The 19,124-nt window shown below is 51.7% G+C and overlaps 1 protein-coding gene across 1 annotated transcript in view; it reads right to left on the bottom strand.

Annotated features, from left to right (window-relative positions):
* The window catches only part of LOC140430026 (sperm-associated microtubule inner protein 10-like), a 33,547-nt gene extending 14,632 nt beyond the window's left edge, over positions 1–18,915 (bottom strand). The window contains exon 1 of the mRNA XM_072517585.1: positions 18,749–18,915. Within this exon, the coding sequence (XP_072373686.1) occupies positions 18,749–18,831 (83 nt within the window). The 5' untranslated portion in view covers positions 18,832–18,915. The remainder of the gene's footprint in view (positions 1–18,748) is intronic.
* Between the last annotated feature and the right edge of the window lie 209 nt (positions 18,916–19,124).

Here is a 19,124-nt window from a genome sequence, read left to right as displayed (position 1 = left end):
ATTCAGTGCATAGGGAGAAAGAGGTGTTTTAGGTAAGAGTCATGTTATGTACCAGAGAATATATCCCTGTTGATGAAGCCTCACGTGGTATGTAGTGACGTCAACAGAGTATTTTGCACAAGCTTCCAGTTCTCCATCTTAGGTTTTTAAAAAAAATCTTTTTATTTGACACATTTCCTAAATTTTCATCAAATAAACAACAAAGCAAAACAACAAAAAGAACAACCACAATAACAATCCCCCAGAAAAAACACCCCCCTCAACATACATCCATTTGTGTATTCCAGGTAAACGTTAACAATCAAACAGTGAACAATGCAACAATAATAAATCCAATCCTCCGCCCTTCCCCCCTCCTAATGTTCAATGGCAACCAGTTCCTGAAAGTGCATAATAGGTAGTCCCCATGAATTGTAGAACCCCTCCTTCATTCCCCCTCAGCTCAAATTTCGCCTTCTCAAGGGTCAGAAATTCAAATAGGTCCCCACGGCCATGATAAGGCACAGGGCAGAGAAGCTGACCTCCATGCCAACAGGAACCACCTCCGGGCAATCAGCGAGGCAAAGGCCAAAACATCTGCACCCGCACCCACCTGCAGCTCGTCCAACACCCCGAAAATGGCGTCCAGGGGACCTGGTTCCACGTTCACATGTACTACCCGTGAGATGATACTAAAAACCACTCTATAATACTTCTCCAGCTTCGGACAGGACCAAAACATGTGAACATGGTTTGCGGGGCTCCCCCCACATTGCTCACATACGTCCTCCACTCCCTCAAAGTGTTGCCTTATCCTCACCCTTGTGAGGTGCGCTCTATACATGACCTTCAGCTGTATCAGCCCCAACCTCACACATGAGAATGCGACGTTCACCCTCCGGAGCACCTCACACCACCAACCATCTTCCATAATCTCCCCCAACCCTTCCTCCCACTTGGCTTTAATCCCCTCCATGGACATACCGTCTTCCTCCAAAATCTTCCCATAAATCGACGACACCACTCCATTCTCCAGTCCCCCTGCTGTCAAAACCTCTTTCAACAATAAGGCGGTTGGCACCAGTGAGAAGCTTGGAACCTCTTTCCTACCAAAATCGCAGAGCTGCAGGCACCTGAATCCTCCCCCTTGCCCCAGTCCATATTTCTCCCCCAGCTCTCCAACTTCGCAAAACATCTTCCCAGGAACAGATCTTTTAAACTCTTAAGCCCCCTGTCCTTCCATCCCCGAAACCTCCTATCCATCCACCCCGGCTCAAACCTGTGATTCCCCCTAATCGACGTCTCCCCAGACCCAGCCCCCAGCTTAAAGTGCTGTCTCAAATGCCTCAAATCTTCAGCGTTGCCAGTGTTGCCCAGTGGGCAGCGTGGTAACACAGTGGTTAGCACTGTTGCTTCACATGCCAGGATCCCAGATTCGATTCCCGGCTTGGGTCTCTATCTGTGCGGAGTCTGCACGTTCTCCCTGTGTCTGCGTGGGTTTCCTCTAGGTGCTCCGGTTTCCTCCTACAATCCCGAAAGACGTGCTGTTAGGTAATTTGGACGTTCTAAATTCTCCCTCCGTTTACCCGTACTGGCACCGGAATGTGGTGACTAGGGGCTTTTCACGGTAACTTCATTGCAGTTAATGTGAGCATACTTGTGACAATAAATATGATTATTATCACTACCAGACTCCCAGAGTACTTACCTGGGGCCATTGGGAGTGGCGCTGTTGCCAATGCCCTCAATCCCGACCCCCTACACAGACCCTCTCCTCCATCCTAACCCACCGGGATTCCCCACCTCCAACTCAACTCCTCACTTTTTCCGCATTCGTCGCCCAATAATAATATAATAAATTTGGGAGGCCTGACCTCCCACCCTGCCGCCCTCTCTGCAGTACCACCTTCCAGACCCTGACTACTTTCACCCCGCCAAATGAATAAGGTCTCCAAATTGTCCACTTCCCTAAAGAATGCCTTCGGCAAAAAGACCGAAAGGCTCTGAAATAGAAAAAAAATCGCGGCAGCACATTCATTTTAATCACCTGCACCCGACCTGCCAGTGACAGAGAGAGGCTATCCCACCTTATCAAGTCTGCCTTCACCCTCCCCATCAAGCTAATACAATTGTACCTATGGAGCCACCTGCACCCCCAAATACCTGAAGTGGGTTGCTGATCTGTGAAATGACAGCCCTCCAATCTCCGCCCCACTCCCGGCCGGGACACTACAAATATTAACTCTTCTCCGGGTTCAATTAATATCCTGAAAAAGACCCAAATCTTCGGAGAAGTTCCATTCGGTTCCCCTCAACGCACTGAGCTCCGATGTATATAACAATAAGCTGTCTGCATACAAAGACACCCTATGTCCCATCACCACCCGTACTATTCCCTTCCATAGTCCCAAACTCCTTAAAGCGATGGCCAAAGGCTCTAGCTAATGCAAATAGCAGAGGGGACATTGGACACCCCTGCCTGGTCCCCCGGTGTAGAGCAAAGTACCCTGAACTCATGTTGTTTGTGTGGACACTCGCCATCAGTTCCTTATATAATACCTACTCCGTAAATCTCGGCCTAATCCCGAACCTCTCAAGAACTGCCATCAAATATCACCCCCTACCCCCACCCCCCCCTCCCCAATTCTACTCGATCAAATGACTTTTCTGCATTTAGTGCAACCACCATCTCCTCTCCTTCCCCTCAGCCGGCGTTATTTAATAACCTGATATTTGAAAATAGCTGCCTTCCTTTCACAAACCCTGTCTGTTCACCTTCGGGAGGCCTAGTCGCCAGCACCATCGCAAGTACCTTGGCATTTACATTCAGTAGCGATATAGGCCTATACGACCCACACTCCGTCGGGTCCTTATCTTTCTTTAACAGGAGGGAGATTGAGGCCTGCCCCAGTGTTTGTGGTAGCACCCCCTTCCCTATTGCCTCCTTTGAACATCCCCACCATCAAACAAACAAACCCTGTGCAAACACACAAACACCAGAAAAACTGCCCTTACAAAAATTCCCAACTCTTACCTCACCCAATTGGATAACTCACCCCATTTAACACATATAACTACATAGAATAAAAACCATGAAATAGGAAATAAAAAAATAGAACCAAATATCATCATCCACCCCCCCTACCCTCAGTCCAAGACCAATCCTCAGTCTCATTTCTAAATTCTGCCCCAGTCCTTTTGCCTTCACAAACGCCTCCGCTGCTTCCACCATCTCTAAATAAAAGTACTTGGATTTGTAGGTCACCCTCAACCACGCCTAACCGCACCCTGCTGTTCTACAGTGCCCTCTTCACTCGACCAAAAACCGCCCGCCTCCTCGCCAACTCCACTGTTAAGTCCTTGAACTCCACTGTTAAGTTCTGGTATATGAGTATATCAGCTCCAACCCACTGCACCTTCCACGCCTGTTTCACCCAACTCAGGACCTTCTCCTTCATATGGTACCTATGAAAACACACAATTACCGACCGATGAGCCCCATCCAGTTCATACCGGGAGGGGTCTTTCCCCTCCCCCAACAGTTCCGCCAACATCTTAGCAAATTAGTCCGTCAGCCTTGGGCCCTCCACCCCTATGGGCAGGCCCACCATTCTCAAATGTTGCCGCCTAGATCTCTTTTCAAGACCTTCCACCTTAGTTCTCAGACCTTAGTTCTCCACCATCCTCTGCATCTCCTCACCCATCGAGGTGAACTGATCACTGTGTTGCAACAAGACCTCTTCCACCCCCTTCAGTTTCTCACACTGCTCCAGCACCTCGGCCAGTGTTTTCGACACCGTCGCCTTCACCAGGGCAATCGCCTCCTTCACCAGTATCTTCATTGCCGCCATCATCTTTCTCTTCATCACCTCCATGTGCTTAGCAAAATGCTTCTCGAATTCCAAAGCCATCACCTTGGTCACCCTTTTTGCCATGAGCAGTGAGACTGCGACTCAGCCTCTGCCGTCTTTCTAGTCGCTGAACTGACACTTTCGCTCAATGGCGAACCTTCACTTGCCCCCTTCTTCCCAGCAGCTTTCTTTTGGTTTTTAGACAGTCCCCTCCTTCCTTATGTCTTGCTGCACTTATTTGTTGAAAAATTACCCTTGGGATCTGGTATATAGTTCCTAAAAACCAAGTCACGAGCAGGGGCCACCCAATGCGTGACGTTTTCCTACATGCCGCCACCAGAAGTCCTTCTCTATCTTAGATTGTATGAACAACACCTCTTAATAAAACCACTCATCATGAGTGTGGGCCCCTCCATATATTTTCTATTTGTGATTAACTCAGAGATATAACAAAAGAGAAAACTGGCAATGAAGATTGAGGCAAGAAAACAAATTGCTAAGAAGAAAGTCATCAACAGTGGAGACGGCACCGAGAGAAGAGGAAGATTCTCGGGACTGGACTCTCACCTTCACCTGATAGCTATGAAAGGAGACTATTACAGCTCTAGTTGGATCATTTGCCTTTGGTTTTGGCCGAAGAGACCGGTGAGCCCTGTCCAGCTCATTTTATGAAAGGGAAGTTATGTTTGTCTAAGTGATTGTCATGCCTTTCTGAGGGCTTAAGCGGCAAGTAGATGAGGGGAAGGCAGTAGATTTAGTACATCTGGATTTTCAAAGGCACTAACTGACATTATTAGACATTATTAGAACTCATGGGGTTAGGAGTGATATATTACTACAGTTTGAGCATTATTTAGTGGATAGAAAAGAGAGTGGGAACAAATGGGTAATTATTGGGCTGTCAGGTTGTAACCACAAGAATTAGTATTTGGGCCTTAGCTATACAATCTATATTAATCGCACAGATTAAGGGGCAGAATGTAATGTATACAAGTTTGCTGATTATACAAAGTGAGATGGGAAATTAAGGTACAAATTAAATGCAAAGGGACTTAGATGGGAATAAATAAGTGGACAAGAGTCAGGAGATAATGACATAGTGATAATGGTGTGGGGGACATGGGTTCAAATCCTGCCACAACAGCTGATGAAATTTGAATTAAATTAATAGATCTGCTATATAAAGCTAGTCCGTGATCATGGCAACTATCATTGAGTTTCATGAAAACCCTCTGGTTCATTAATGCCCTTTAGGGAAGGAAATCTGCTGTCCCTACATAGTCTGGTCTACATGTAACTCCAAACCCGCAGCAATATGGTTGTCTCTTCAATGGCCCAGCAAGCCACTCAGTTCAAGGGCAATTAGGGATAGACAATAAATGCAGCTCTTCCCAGGGATGCCTACATTCCATGAAATAAAAAAGCAACATACAGAGTACAATGTGGGAAATTACCCACTTGGTAAAAATAGAAAAGTGGAATTTTTTTAAAAGTGAGATACTGGCAAATATTAATATGCTGAGGGATTTGTGGGTCCTTGTCCATGAATCTCAGAACAACATATAGGTAAAGCAAGCAATTAGGAAGGAAAATGGTATGCTTTTCTTCATTGCAAGGGAGTTGGAGCAAAGAAATATGATGTGATTACATAGGGCATTGGTGAGACAATGCCTGCACAGTTTTGGTTTCCTTACCCAAGGATGTACTTCCCTTAGATGGCAGTGCAACAAAGATTCACTGGATTGATTCTTGGGATGAGAGGGTAGTGGTACGAGGAGAAATCAAATAGAAAGAACCTATTCCTCTCATGTTTAAAAGGATGAGAGACAATCTCATAAAATTAGATGCTGAGAAGCCGTTGCCTCTGGATGAAGAGATTAGGATACAGGGGGCAGTCTCAGGATAAGCAATTGAACATTTTGGATCGAGACAAAATCAAACTGCTTCAATCAAAGGGTTGTGAATCTTTTGAATTATCTGCCCTTGAGCATTTTCAAGACTAAAACCAATAGGTTTTCGAACACCAAGGGAATCAAGGGACATGGGGTTAGGATAATGAAGCTGAATTGAGGTATCGATGAACCATTATCTTACAGAATGGTGGGGCATGCTTAAGGAGAAACTGTTGTTCCTACAGTAAGTCTTCCTTCTTTATCAGATTTGTTGGGGATCTACTAATTTTCAGGAACAAACTTCTTTTGAGAAATTGCTCAACACGTTTGATTTAGCCTACCTGCTGAAACAAGAATGAGTGAGTGCCTTTCCTTATTTAAATTTTTGTTTGTGTAAGACGAACTTCATTGGAATGTTCTCAATGCAACCTGCATTCACAATTTTAGATAATACCAAATAATTATCCAAATAGTATAAGCAAACTTTTTGTTTTTATTTTTTAAATATTTTTTTATTCTCCTCCTTTTTCACATTTTCTCCCAAATTTACACCTAACAATAAACAATAATCAGTAACGAATGTGATGTCAATCCCCATATCAATAACAACGATCCCATCTTCCCACCAAACCACAGATATTGGCCTGCATATTAACATAAACAAATGACAAAAAGGAATCAGGAATCACCCATAGTCACCATTTTAAAAAATATATATATATTTATTAAAGTTTTTTAACACAATTTTTCTCCCTTACAAACAATAACCCCCCCTCGTAACAAAAAAAAACGAGAAATCGCGCAGAGCAAGATGTATACATGGCAAAATGATATATTTACACAGCTTTGTACACTGGCCCTCACCCGTACATGCCAGTTTTCCCGACCCTTCATGTTATCTCTTGCTCATCCACCCTCCCAGGCAGTCCCCCCTTTCCCCCCTCCCCCCCCCCCCCCCCCTCCCAGGACGTCCCCTCCACCCCCCCCCAAGGTTGCTGCTGCTGCTGACCGACCTTCCTCTAACGCCCCGCAAGATAGTCTAGGAACGGTTGCCACCGCCTGTAGAACCCCTGCGCAGACCCTCTCAAGGCGAACTTAATCCTCTCCAACTTTATGAACCCAGCCATATCATTTATCCAGGCCTCCAGGCTGGGGGGCTTCGCCTCCTTCCACATTAGCAAGATCCTTCACCGGGCTACTAGGGACGCAAAGGCCAGAATGCCGGCCTTTTTCGCCTCCTGCACTCCCGGTTCGTCCACTACTCCAAATATTGCTAGCCCCTAGCTTGGCTTGACCCGGACTTTCACCACCTGAGATATTGCTCCCGCCACTCCTCTCCAGAACCCCTCCAGTGCCGGGCATGACCAAAACATATGGACATGGTTCGCCGGGCCCCCTGAGCACCTTCCACATCTGTCCTCTACCCCAAAGAACCTACTCAACCTCGCCCCCGTCAAGTGCGCTCTGTGGACCACCTTAAATTGTATCAGGCTGAGCCTGGCACATGAGGAGGAGGAATTAACCCTACCTAGGGCATCAGCCCACAGACCTTCCTCGATCTCCTCCCCAGCTCCTCCTCCCATTTACCCTTCAACTCTTCTACCAGCGCTTCCCCCTCTTCTTTCAACTCCTGGTGTATTTCCGACACCTTGCCCTCCCCGACCCATACACCCGAGATCACCCTGTCTTGAACTTCTTGTGCCGGGAGCAACGGGAATTCCCTCACCTGTCGCCTCACAAAAGCCCTCACCTGCATATATCTAAAGGCATTTCCCGGGGGTAACTCGAACCTCTCCTCCAGTGCCCCTACGCTCGCAAACGTCCCGTCGATGAACAGGTCCCCCATTCTTCCAAACCCCGCTCGATGCTAGCTCTGGAACCCCCCGTCCATCTTCCCCGAGACAAACCGGTGGTTACCCCTGATCGGGGACCACACCGATGCTCCCATTGCACCCCGGTGCCGTCTCCACTGGCCCCAGATCCTTAGCGTTTCCGCCACCACCGGGCTCGTGGTATACTTTGTCGGCGAGAGCAGCAGCGGTGCCGTCACCAACGCCCCCAGGCTCGTTCCTTTACAGGACGCCATCTCCATCCTCTTCCATGCCGCCCCCTCTCCCTCCATAACCCACTTGTGGATCATCGCCACATTTGCTGCCCAGTAGTAGCTCCCCAGGTTTGGCAGCGCCAACCCTCCACAGTCCCTACCGCGTTCCAGGAACCCTGTCCTTACTCTCGGGGTCTTATTCGCCCACACAAACCCCATAATACTCCTGCCTACTCTCTTAAAAAAGGCCTTAGTGATCACGATGGGAAGGCACTGAAGCACAAACAGAAACCTCAGAAGGACCACCATTTTGACCGACTGCACTCTACCCGCCAGCGAGAGCGGTAACATGTCCCATCTTTTGAAATCCTCCTGCATTTGCTCCACCAACCTCGTCAGATTCAGTTTATGTAGGGTCCCCCAACTCCTGGCTATCTGGATCCCCAGATACCGAAAGCTCCCCTCCGCCCTCCTCAGCGGTAGGTCCCCTATCCCTCTTTCTTGGTCCCCCGCCTGTAATACAAAGAGCTCACTCTTCCCTACATTGAGCTTATAGCCCGAAAACTCCCCAAACTCCCTTAGAGTCTGCATGACCTCCACCATCCCCTCCATTGGATCCGCCACGTACAGCAACAGGTCATCTGCATATAGCGACACCCGATGCTTTTCTCCCCCTCGGACCACCCCCCTCCATTTATTAGGCTCCCTCAATGACATGGCCAATGGTTCGATCGCCAATGCGAACAACAGGGGGGACAGGGGGCACCCCTGCCTCGTCCCTCGGTACAGTCGAAAGTACTCCGACCTCCGTCGGTTCGTCACTACACTCGCCATCGGGGCTCTGTAAAGGAGCTTAACCCAATTGATAATCCCTACCCCGAACCCAAACCTACGCAGCACCTCCCAGAGGTACTCCCACTCTACTCGGTCAAAGGCCTTCTCCGCGTCCATTGCTGCCACTATCTCCGCCTCTCCCTCCTCCGATGGCATCATTATCACGTTTAAGAGCCGCCGCACATTGGTGTTTAGTTGCCTGCCCTTTACAAATCCCGTCTGGTCCTCGTGGATTACCCCCGCGACACAGTCCTCGATCCTCGTGGCCAGCACTTTTGCCAGCAACTTTGCATCCACATTGAGGAGCGAGATCAGCCTGAACGATCCACATTGCAGTGGGTCCTTGTCCCGCTTTAGGATCAAAGAAATTGTCGCTTCCGACATTGTCGGGGGCAGGGTCCCCTCCTCTCTTGCCTCATTAAAGGTCCTCACCAGTAGCGGCGCCAACAGGTCTGCGTACTTCCTGTAGAACTCCACCGGGAATCCATCCGGTCCCGGGGCCTTCCCCGCCTGCATGCTCCCCAAACCCTTGCTCAGCTCCTCCAACCCAATTGGTGCCCCGAAACCAGCCACCTCTTGCTCCTCCACCTCGGGAATCTCAGCTGATCTAGGCAGCGTCTCATCCCCTCTTCCCCCGCTGGGGGCTGGGATCTGTACAGCTCTTCATAAAAGGCCTTGAATACCTCGTTTATTTTCGTCGCACTCCGAACCGTGGCTCCCCTTCCATCTTTGACTCCCCCTATTTCCCTCGCTGCCATCCTCTTACGGAGCTGGTGTGCCAGCATCCGACTAGCCTTTTCCCCATACTCGTAGGTTGCCCCCTGCACTTTCCTCCGCTGTGCCTCCGCCTTCCCTGTGGTCAACAGGTCAAACTCCGTCTGGAGCCGTCGTCTTTCCCCAAGTAATCTTTCCTCCGGGGCCTCTGCGTATCTCCTGTCCACTCTCAAAATCTCCCCCACTAACGTCTCCCTTTCCATACCCTCTGTCTTCTCCCTATGAGCCCTAATGGAAATTAGCTCTCCCCTGATCACCGCCTTCAACGCCTCCCATACCACCCCCACCCGCACCTCCCCGTTGTCGTTGGCCTCCAAGTACCTTTCGATACACCCCCTCACTTTCCCACACACCACCTCGTCCACCAGCAGTCTCACATCCAGCCGCCACAACGGGCGTTGGTCCCTCTCCTCTCCCAGCTCCAGTTCCACCCAATGCGGCGCATGGTCCGAAACGGCTATAGCCGAATACCCCGTCCCCTCCACCCTCGGGATGAGCGCCCTACCCAGAACAAAGAAATCTATCCGGGAGTAGGCTTTATGTACATGGGAGAAGAAAGAAAATTCCCTGGCCTGCGGCCTTGCAAACCACCATGGGTCCACTCCCCCCATCTGATCCATAAACCCCCTAAGTACCTTGGCCGCCGCCGGCCTCTTTCCAGTCCTTGATTTGGAGCGGTCCAGTGCTGGATCCAACACTGTATTGAAGTCCCCTCCCATTATCAGGCCTCCTATCTCCAGGTCCGGAATGCGCCCCAACATGCGCTTCATGAATCCTACATCATCCCAGTTCGGGGCGTATACGTTTACCAACACCACCCACGTCCCTTGCAGCCTACCGCTCACCATTACATATCGCCCTCCATTGTCCGCTACAATAGTCTTGGCCTCAAATGACACCCGCTTTCCCACCAATATTGCCACCCCTCTATTCTTCGCGTCCAGTCCCGAGTGGAATACATGTCCTACCCATCCCTTTCTTAACCTGACCTGGTCCGCCACCTTCAGATGTGTCTCTTGGAGCATGACCACGTCCGCCTTCAGTCCCTTTAAGTGCGCGAACACTCGAGCCCTCTTCACCGGCCCATTCAGGCCCCTCACATTCCACGTTATCAGCCGGATTGGAGGGGCTCTCACCCCCCCCCCCCCCCCCCCCCACCCCCCCCACGCCCCGCCGACTAGCCATCTCCTTTTCCGGGCCAGTCCCGTGTCCACGCCTCCCTCACCCTCCAGTCCCCCAGAGGGGGGACCCCCGTCCCAACCACCTCTTCTGTGTCCCATTCCCTTTCGGCCAGTGCAGCAGTAACCCTTTTTCCCCCCCCCCCCCTCCCCTCCCCCGGCTAGACCCCTGTCTTTTTTGCTCCCCCCATGTCACTCCCGTAAGTTAGCTGACGCCTGCTGACCCCGGCTTCCCCCGCCATCCCATTGACCTCCCCGCGTGTGAGTCTCCCAATCAATATGCATTCCTTTGTTCCCCCTCCCGCCTTTCTTCCCGCGCGCGGGAAAAAACCCCGTGCTTTCCAAAGCCCACTCCGCCCCCTCTGGCGCAGCTCCTGTCGCGGCCTTGTCTCTCTCCCCCAGCCCATGTAACATTTCCTGCGCGTAATTGACCCCCTATATACAACAACCATCACACATCAAACCCCAAAACATCCCCCCCACCCTCACAAACCCTCAGTTGGAGTCCAACTTTTCGGCTTGTACAAAGGTCCACGCCTCCTCAGGCGTTTCAAAGTAATAGTGTTGGCCCTTGTATGTGACCCACAGTCGCGCTGGCTGCAGCATTCCGAATTTCACTTCTTTCCGGTACAACGCCGCTTTGGCCCGGTTGAAACCCGCTCTCCGCTTTGCAACCTCCGTGCTCCAGTCCGGGTATATTCGGATCTCTGCATTGTCCCACTTACTGCTCCGCTCCTTCTTGGCCCATCTCAGGACCCACTCTCTTTCCGTGAACCGGTGGAACCTCACCACCATCGCCCTTGGCGGCTCATTTGCCTGGGGCTTCTTCGCCAGCACCCGATGTGCCCCGTCCAACTCCAGCGGCCTCGAAGGGGCCTTCGTGCCCATCATTGTCTCGAGCATCGTGCTCGCGTATGCACCGGCATCAGCCCCCTCCACTCCCTCAGGGAGACCCAGGATTCGCAGATTCTTTCTCCTCGACCTGTTCTCCAGGCCTTCGAGTCTTCCCGCCCACTTCTTGTGTAGCGCCTCGTTCTGCTCCACTCTCACCGCCAGGCCCACGAGCTCATCCTCGTTCTGACTGACTCTTTTCTGTACCTCCTGGATCTTAGCTTCGTGGGCCTTCTGCGTGATCCCAAGTCCTTCAATTGCCGAAAGCATAGGCGCCAACATCTCTTTGCGCATCTCCTCGCGCTGCTCCTCGAAGCAGCGCTTGATGAACTCCTGCAGCTCCCCTTTGTCCCTGGCCGCCGCCATTTTGTTTTCTTTCCCTCGCTTCTCCCGTTGCTCCAGTGCCGCTCCTTTGGCCGTTACACTTCTGGTCCATTTCATAGAAGTTGGCAGTGTTTGTTTCACCAGTCTGCCCCAAAAAGTCTATGCAAACGCCTGAAAAAGGTCTGAGAGTCCGTTCCAGATGGGAGCTGCCGAATGCGCGACCTACTCCTCCATGGCTGCCACCAAAAGCCTCGTCCCCGCCTCTTCAATGGCCTTGGTAGATCCTTTCACAGTTGTTCCCTCTGCTGCTAGAATTCACCTTTGATAGAGTCAAGTCAGATTGCAGCTTTAAGCTTGCCCTTCCCCCGCCTGCATGCTAGAAGAGGCCTCTGTCTATTGCTGCAGCTCAAGCCAAATCCTTCACTGTTTCTGCCGGGTCTGGCAGCCAAAAGACACAACATTCCTGGGGGACACCATCAGGGGAATGCTGCAGTCTTCTTCTCACACCGGGAAATGTCAAACAAATGCCGTGGGGGCCCTGTAAAAGAGCCCAAAAGTCCGTTCCAAGCAGGAGCTCCCGAATATGCGACCTAGGTCTGCATCGCCGCACCCGGAAGTCACCCATAGTCACCATTAACACATACAGTCCTCCTCCCCCAAACCCCCCAGCCCCCAACCCCCCTGTGGTAGTCACCACTGTTGTATTATATTGTATATACTGCACTGCATACAAGGGCATTACGGTAAGGCCCCTGTACTACAGGTACGGGGGTAGATCCCTGCCTGCTGGCTCTGCCCAGTAGGCGGAGTATAAATGTGTGTGCTCTCCGAACTGCAGCCATTTTGGCAGCAGCTGTAGGAGGCCACACATCTTTGTGTAATAAAGCCTCTACTCTCGTCTCGTCGTAATTGATAGTGCATCAATTTATTACACAGAGATTTTACAAAGATGGATCTCCGCATCAAGCCTGATCGCCTGCAGCTGCATCCTCAAGCAGACAATGCCAAAAAGGACTTTGCACATTGGCTAGCTTGCTTTGAAGCATTCATCGGATCTGCGACAGACCCGATCCCAGAAGCACAGAAGCTCCAGATTCTGTACAGGCGGCTGAACTCCGATGTCTTTCCCCTCATCCAGGACACGCCTACCTACGCAGAGGCCATGGTGCTACTGAAGGAGAACTACGCTCAGCAGACCAACAAGATCTACGCCAGACACCTCCTGTCCACGCGGCACCAACTTCCCGGTGAGTCTGTGGAAGATTTCTGGCGTGCCCTGCTCGCCCTGGTGAGAGATTGTGATTGCAGGCCGTTTCAGCCACTGAACATTCTAACCTGCTAATGAGAGACGTGTTCATTATGGGCATAGAGTCAGCCTACATCCGCCAGCGCCTCTTAGAAGGGGCTACGCTTGACCTTGCAGCGACCAAGAAACTAGCTCACAGTTGCCTCACACAATGTACAGGCGTATGCCCCAGACCGCACGGCCCACTCCTACCGGGCATCGTGGACCCCGCCAGCGGCCACCCCATCATGGACCCCATCAGCGACCGCCCCCAGCCAACCCCACGGCTGCGCCGCGCGGCAGGCAACCAGCCCCAGGGGACCCAAGTGCTACTTCTGCGGACAGACACCCCTGGCAGCGCTGCCCGGCGTGAAGCGCGCTCTGCAAGGCCTGCGGCAAGAAAGGACATTTCGCTGCAGTGTGCCAGTCCCGCTGAATCGCCACTATTGTCCCTGCACCCACCATGTGTGGCCCGTGGGTGCCGCCATCTTGCTCCCCTCACAACAGTGCGGCTCGTGGGCACCACCACCTTGCCTGCCCCAGGATATGTGCGGGCCGTGGGCGCCGCCACCTTCCCCGCCTCAGAACCCCTTCCCGTCGGGCACCTCATCGGGCCGCTCATCGCCTGCAACCACCGACGACCAGCCGCGTCTCACCTCCGTCAGGATCGACCAGTCCCGACCGCACAACCTCACGACTGCGTCGACAAAGGTGAAGGTCGATGGGCATGAGATATCTTGCCTTCTGGACTCCGGGAGCACTGAGAGCTTCATCCACCCCGATACGGTAAGGCGCTGCTCCCTCGCGGTACACCGCATTAACCAAAGAATCGCCCTGGCCTCCGGATCCCACTCTGTGGAGATCCAAGGGTACTGCATCGCCACCCTCACCATCCAGGGCTAGAGTACAGCGGCTTCCGGCTCTAGGTCCTCCCCAACATCTGCGCTGCCTTGCTACTAGACCTGGACTGCCAGTGCAACCTCCAGAGCCTAACCCTGAAATTTGGTGGGCCCCTACCACCTCTTACTGTATGCAGCCTCACGACCCTTAAGGTCGACCCGCCTTCTCTGTTTGCAAACCTCGCCCCGGATTGCAAACCCGTCGCCACCAGGAGCAGACGATACAGCGCCCAGGACAGGACCTTCATCAGGTCTGAGGTCCAGCGGCTGCTGCGGGAAGGTATCATCGAGGCCAGCAACAGCCCCTGGAGAGCCCAAGTGGTAGTGGTGAAAACGGGGGAGAAAAACATGATGGTCGTTGACTACAGTCAGACCATCAATCGGTACACACAGCTCGACGCGTACCCCCTCCCAAGCACATCTGATATGGTCAATCAGATTGCACAGTACCGGGTCTTCTCGACAGTGGACCTGAAATCTGCCTACCACCAGCTCACCATTTGCAAGGCGGACCGCCCGCACACCGCGTTTGAAGCGGACGGCAGCCTTTACCATCTCCTTAGGTGTCCCTTCGGCGTCACTAACAGGGTCTCGGTCTTCCAACGGGAGATGGACCAAATGGTTGACTGTTACGGACTGCGGGCCACTTTCCCGTACCTGGATAACGTCACCATCTGTGGCCACAACCAGCAGGACCACGACGCTAACCGTTCCAAATTTTTCCACACCGCCAAACTCCTCAACCTAACCTACAACAAGGAGAAGTGTGTGTTCAGCACGAACCGATTAGCCATCCTCGGCTATGTGATTCAGGACGGAGTTCTAGGGTCCGACCACGATCGCATGCGCCCCCTCATGGATCTCCCCCTTCCCCACTGCCCCAACGCCCTCAAACGATGCCTGGAGTTCTTTTCGTACTGCGCCCAGTGGGTCCCTAACTATGCAGACAAGGCCCGCCCACTCATCCACTCCACCGGTTTCCCATTGACGGCTGAGGCTCACCAGGCCTTCAACCGTATCAAGGCCGACATCGCCAAGGCCGCGATGCAGGCAGTCGTGAGACGCTCCCCTTCCTAGTCGAGAGCGATGCATCAGACGTCGCTCTGGCCGCCACCCTCAACCAGGCAGGCAGGCCCGTGGCATTCTTTTCCCGCACCTTTCATGCCTCCGAAATTCAGCACTCCTCCGTCGAAAAGGAGGCCCAAGCTATCGTTGAAACTGTGCGGCACTGGAGGCATTACCTGGCCGGCAGGAGATTCACTCTCCTCACAGACCAACGGTCGGTTGCCTTCATGTTCAACAACACACAACGGGGCAAGATCAAAAATGATAAGATCTTGCGGTGGAGGATCGAGCTCTTCACCTTTAATTACGAGATTTTGTATCGCCCCGGTAAGCTCAACGAGCCCCCCGATGCCCTGTCCCGAGGTACATGTGCCAGTGCACAAGTGGACCGACTCCGTACCCTGCACGACGATCTCTGTCACCCAGGGGTCACCCACTTTTATCACTTCATAAAGGCCCGCAATCTGCCCTACTCCATCGAGGAAGTCAGGGCTATCAACAGAGACTGCCAGGTCTGCGTGGAGTGTAAACCGCACTTCTACCAGCCAGACCGTGCACGCCTGGTGAAGGCCTCCTTTGAATGCCTCAGCTGGAGTTCAAAGGGCCCCTCCCCTCCACCGACCGCAACACGTATTTTCTCAATGTGGTCGACGAATATTCCAGATTCCCCTTCACCATCCAATGCCCCGATATGACGTCTGCCACCATCATCAAAGCCCTCAACACCAACTTCGCTCTATTCGGTTTCCCTGCCTACGTCCACAGCGACCGGGGATCCTCATTTATGAGCGATGAGCTGCGCCAGTACCTGCTCAACAGGGGCATTGCCTCGAGCAGGATGACCAGCTACAACCCCCGTGGAAACGGGCAGGTGGATCGGGAGAATCGGATGGTCTGGAAGGCCGTCCAGCTGGCCCTATGGTCCAGAAATCTCCCGGCCTCCCGCTGGCAGGAGGTCCTCCCCGACGCACTTCACTCCATTCGGTCACTCCTGTGCACGGCGACTAACGAAAACCCCATGAATGTCTCCTTGCCTTCCCCAGGAAGTCCACCTCCGGGGTTTCGCTCTCAACGTGGCTGGCAGCTCCAGGACTCATTGTCCTCCGCAAGCACGTGCGGCTCCACAAGGCCGACCCATTGGTTGAGAGGGTACAGCTACTCCATGCAAACCCGCAGTACGCCTATGTAGCGCACCCCGATGGCCGCCATGACACAGTCTCCCTGAGAGACCTGGCACCAGCTGGGTCCCCACACCCCCCCCCCCCCCTCTGCCCCGCCGCCTCCTTCCTTCCCCCAGCGCACCCCACCACAGCCCCCGCTCCAGGACAATCCGTCCTCCCCTTGGTCCCACACAGGGATGAAGAGGATGTCGACACGCTCCCGGAGTCACCGATGACCGAGCCGATGCCTGACCTGCCACCAGCGCTACGGCGCTCTCAACGACGGATCAAGGCGCCCGACTGTCTAAATTTGTAACCTTCTCTGAAATTGTAATGACAACCTGTATGTAAATAGTTTTCCACCACCCCCGCTGGACTCATTTTTAACAAGGGGTGAATGTGGTAGTCATCACTGTTGTATTATATTATATATACTACACTGCATACAAGGGTATTATGGTAAGGCCCCTGTACTACAGGTACAGGGGTAGATCCCTGCCTGCTGGCTCCGCCCAGTTGGCAGAGTATAAATGTGTGTGCTCTCCGAACTGCAGCCATTTCGGCAGCAGCTGTAGGAGGCCACACATCTCTGTATAATAAAGCCTCGATTACTCTCTTCTCTCGTCTCGTCGTAATTGATAGCGCATCATCCCCTAATGTTCGATGTGATCCAATTCTCAAAAGTGCATAATGAATAACTCCCATGAATTGTAGAACCCTTCATCCTTCCCCTCAGTTCAAATTTGACCTTTTCAAGCGTTAAGAATTCCAGCAGGTCACCCTGCCATGCCAGGGCACCGGATGGAGAGGTTGATCTCCACCCTAAATGGATCCGCCTTCGGGCGATCAACAAGGCGAAGGCTACGACATCTGTTCCGTGCCCGTTTCCAACCCCGGCTGGTCCGTCACCCCGAATATGGCCTTCCGAGGGCCCGGGTCCAGTTTCACGTGTACCACTTTAGAGATTACCCTAAACCCCTCCTTCCAGTAATCCTCCAGCTTTGGACAGGACCAAACATATGAATGTGGTTTGCGAGGCCTTCCCCGCAACGTTCACACACATCTTCTACCCCCTCAAAGAGCCGGCTCATCCTCGCCCTTGTAAGGTCCGCTCTCTCTATACACCACGTTCAGCCGTATCAGCCCCAACCTCGCATACGGGGTGGAGGCGTTCACCCTCCGGAGCACCTCACACCAAAACCCCTCCTCCATACCCTCTCCCAACTCTTCCTCCCACTTTGCCTAGATCCCTTCTAGTAGCGCCGTCTCCTCCTCCAAAATAGCCCCGTAAACTGCCGATACTACAGTAATGTCGTCAGTACCTCCTCCAGCAATGTGGAAGCCAGCTGTACTGGGAAGCTCTGTATTTCCTTTCTGGCAGTCTCGAACCTGCATGTATCTAAATATTTCCCCCTGCTCCAGCCCATACTTTGCTCCCAGCTCCTTCAATCCCGCAAAACGACCCCCAAGAAATAAATCTTTTCGTGTTCTAATTCCTTTCTCCTCCCAGCTCCGAAAATTTCCATCCCACTTCCCTGGCTCAAATCTATGGTTCCCCCGAATCGAAATTTCCCTTGACCCTGCCCCCAACCCAAAGTGCTGTTGAAACTGCCTCCAAATTCTCAACGAAGCTATTACTTCCGGACCCCCTGAGTTAAGCAAACTTTTCTTGAACTTCATTTTGTCAATATGTTAGGAAAATATAACCTTTTAAGTTAGTAAAATGGTCAGACTAAAAGGTCTTTGGCTGGCACATTGAATTTGATGTGAAAAATATTAGCTGTGAAGCAAGAAGGGAGAAGGAAACACTAATTGGAGCATTTGTGGGGGGGTGGGGGGGTGGAAGAGAGGCGGGTGAGCAGAGGCATATGGCCGAATGGCCTCCTTCTGCATTGTATGTTCTATGTTGTATGTTGCCCTTCAGAAGAGGGGAAAAGAAGCCAAAATCAGGTCATTTTCGGTTATCTAAATTAAAGGTTCAAATACCATCTTCTGTTTCTGTGCCATCTACACAGGCATATTTCATACTCTATAGAGAAAGAACAATAGGCAGACTAAAAAGGAAATTCTTATTTAAAAAGGAACTCCTTAAGGCAACAATGGCAATTTAGAACATACTACATACAACATAAAGCATACAATGCAGGAGGAGGCCATTTGGCCCATCGAGTCTGCACCGACCCACTTAAGCTCTCACTTCCACCCTATCCCTCTAACCCAATAACCCCCCCTAACCTATTTGGACACTAAGGGCAATTTAGCATGGCCAATCCACCTAACCTACACGTCTTTGGACTGTGGGAGGAAACCGGAGCACCCGGAGGAAACCCACGCACACACGGGGAGAACGTGCAGACTCCGCACAGACAGTGACCCAGCGGGGAATCGAACCTGGGACCCTGGCGCTGTGAATCCACAGTGCTAACCACTATGCTACCGTGCTACCACGTTCAAAATAAATTATCCTGAAATTTGATGCAGATTGACGTGATGTTTTTCACACTCAGGAAAAATTGGTAATATTTATGCTCCACACAAGCTATGGTGCTAGAAGTTAAAACACTTTCCTTACGTTTTGGATTTGGTGTTGGTTGCAGCATCGATCCTTGAAGAGCTCATGCTGGTTGTTAATGCAGAATCTATTGTGTACTTCATGCAAAGGATATGGTCTTATAGTTCCAATTTTACTGATGATCAAAACTTTCTTATGTAGCTTTCTTCATATCAACACTTCTCATTCATTGAATGTCTAATGACATTTAAAATCGCAGGCATGAACATTCTAGATATGTGAATTGTACGCTATTATGATGTAAATACAAAGTCCTTTATTTTTGCTTAGCAACAGGAATGGCCTGTGACCTAATCAATATAACAATGAATGTCAACTTGGTGTATACATTAAAGAGGCAAACCACATCCATGAGATGTGCTTATCTCTCAATCAG

The sequence above is a fragment of the Scyliorhinus torazame genome, chromosome 9 (assembly GCF_047496885.1).
Source record: "Scyliorhinus torazame isolate Kashiwa2021f chromosome 9, sScyTor2.1, whole genome shotgun sequence".
NCBI classification, from domain to species: Eukaryota; Metazoa; Chordata; class Chondrichthyes; order Carcharhiniformes; family Scyliorhinidae; genus Scyliorhinus; species Scyliorhinus torazame.
Note: the sequence above shows the minus strand (reverse complement) of the source record. Positions and strands in the feature narration are given on the sequence as shown.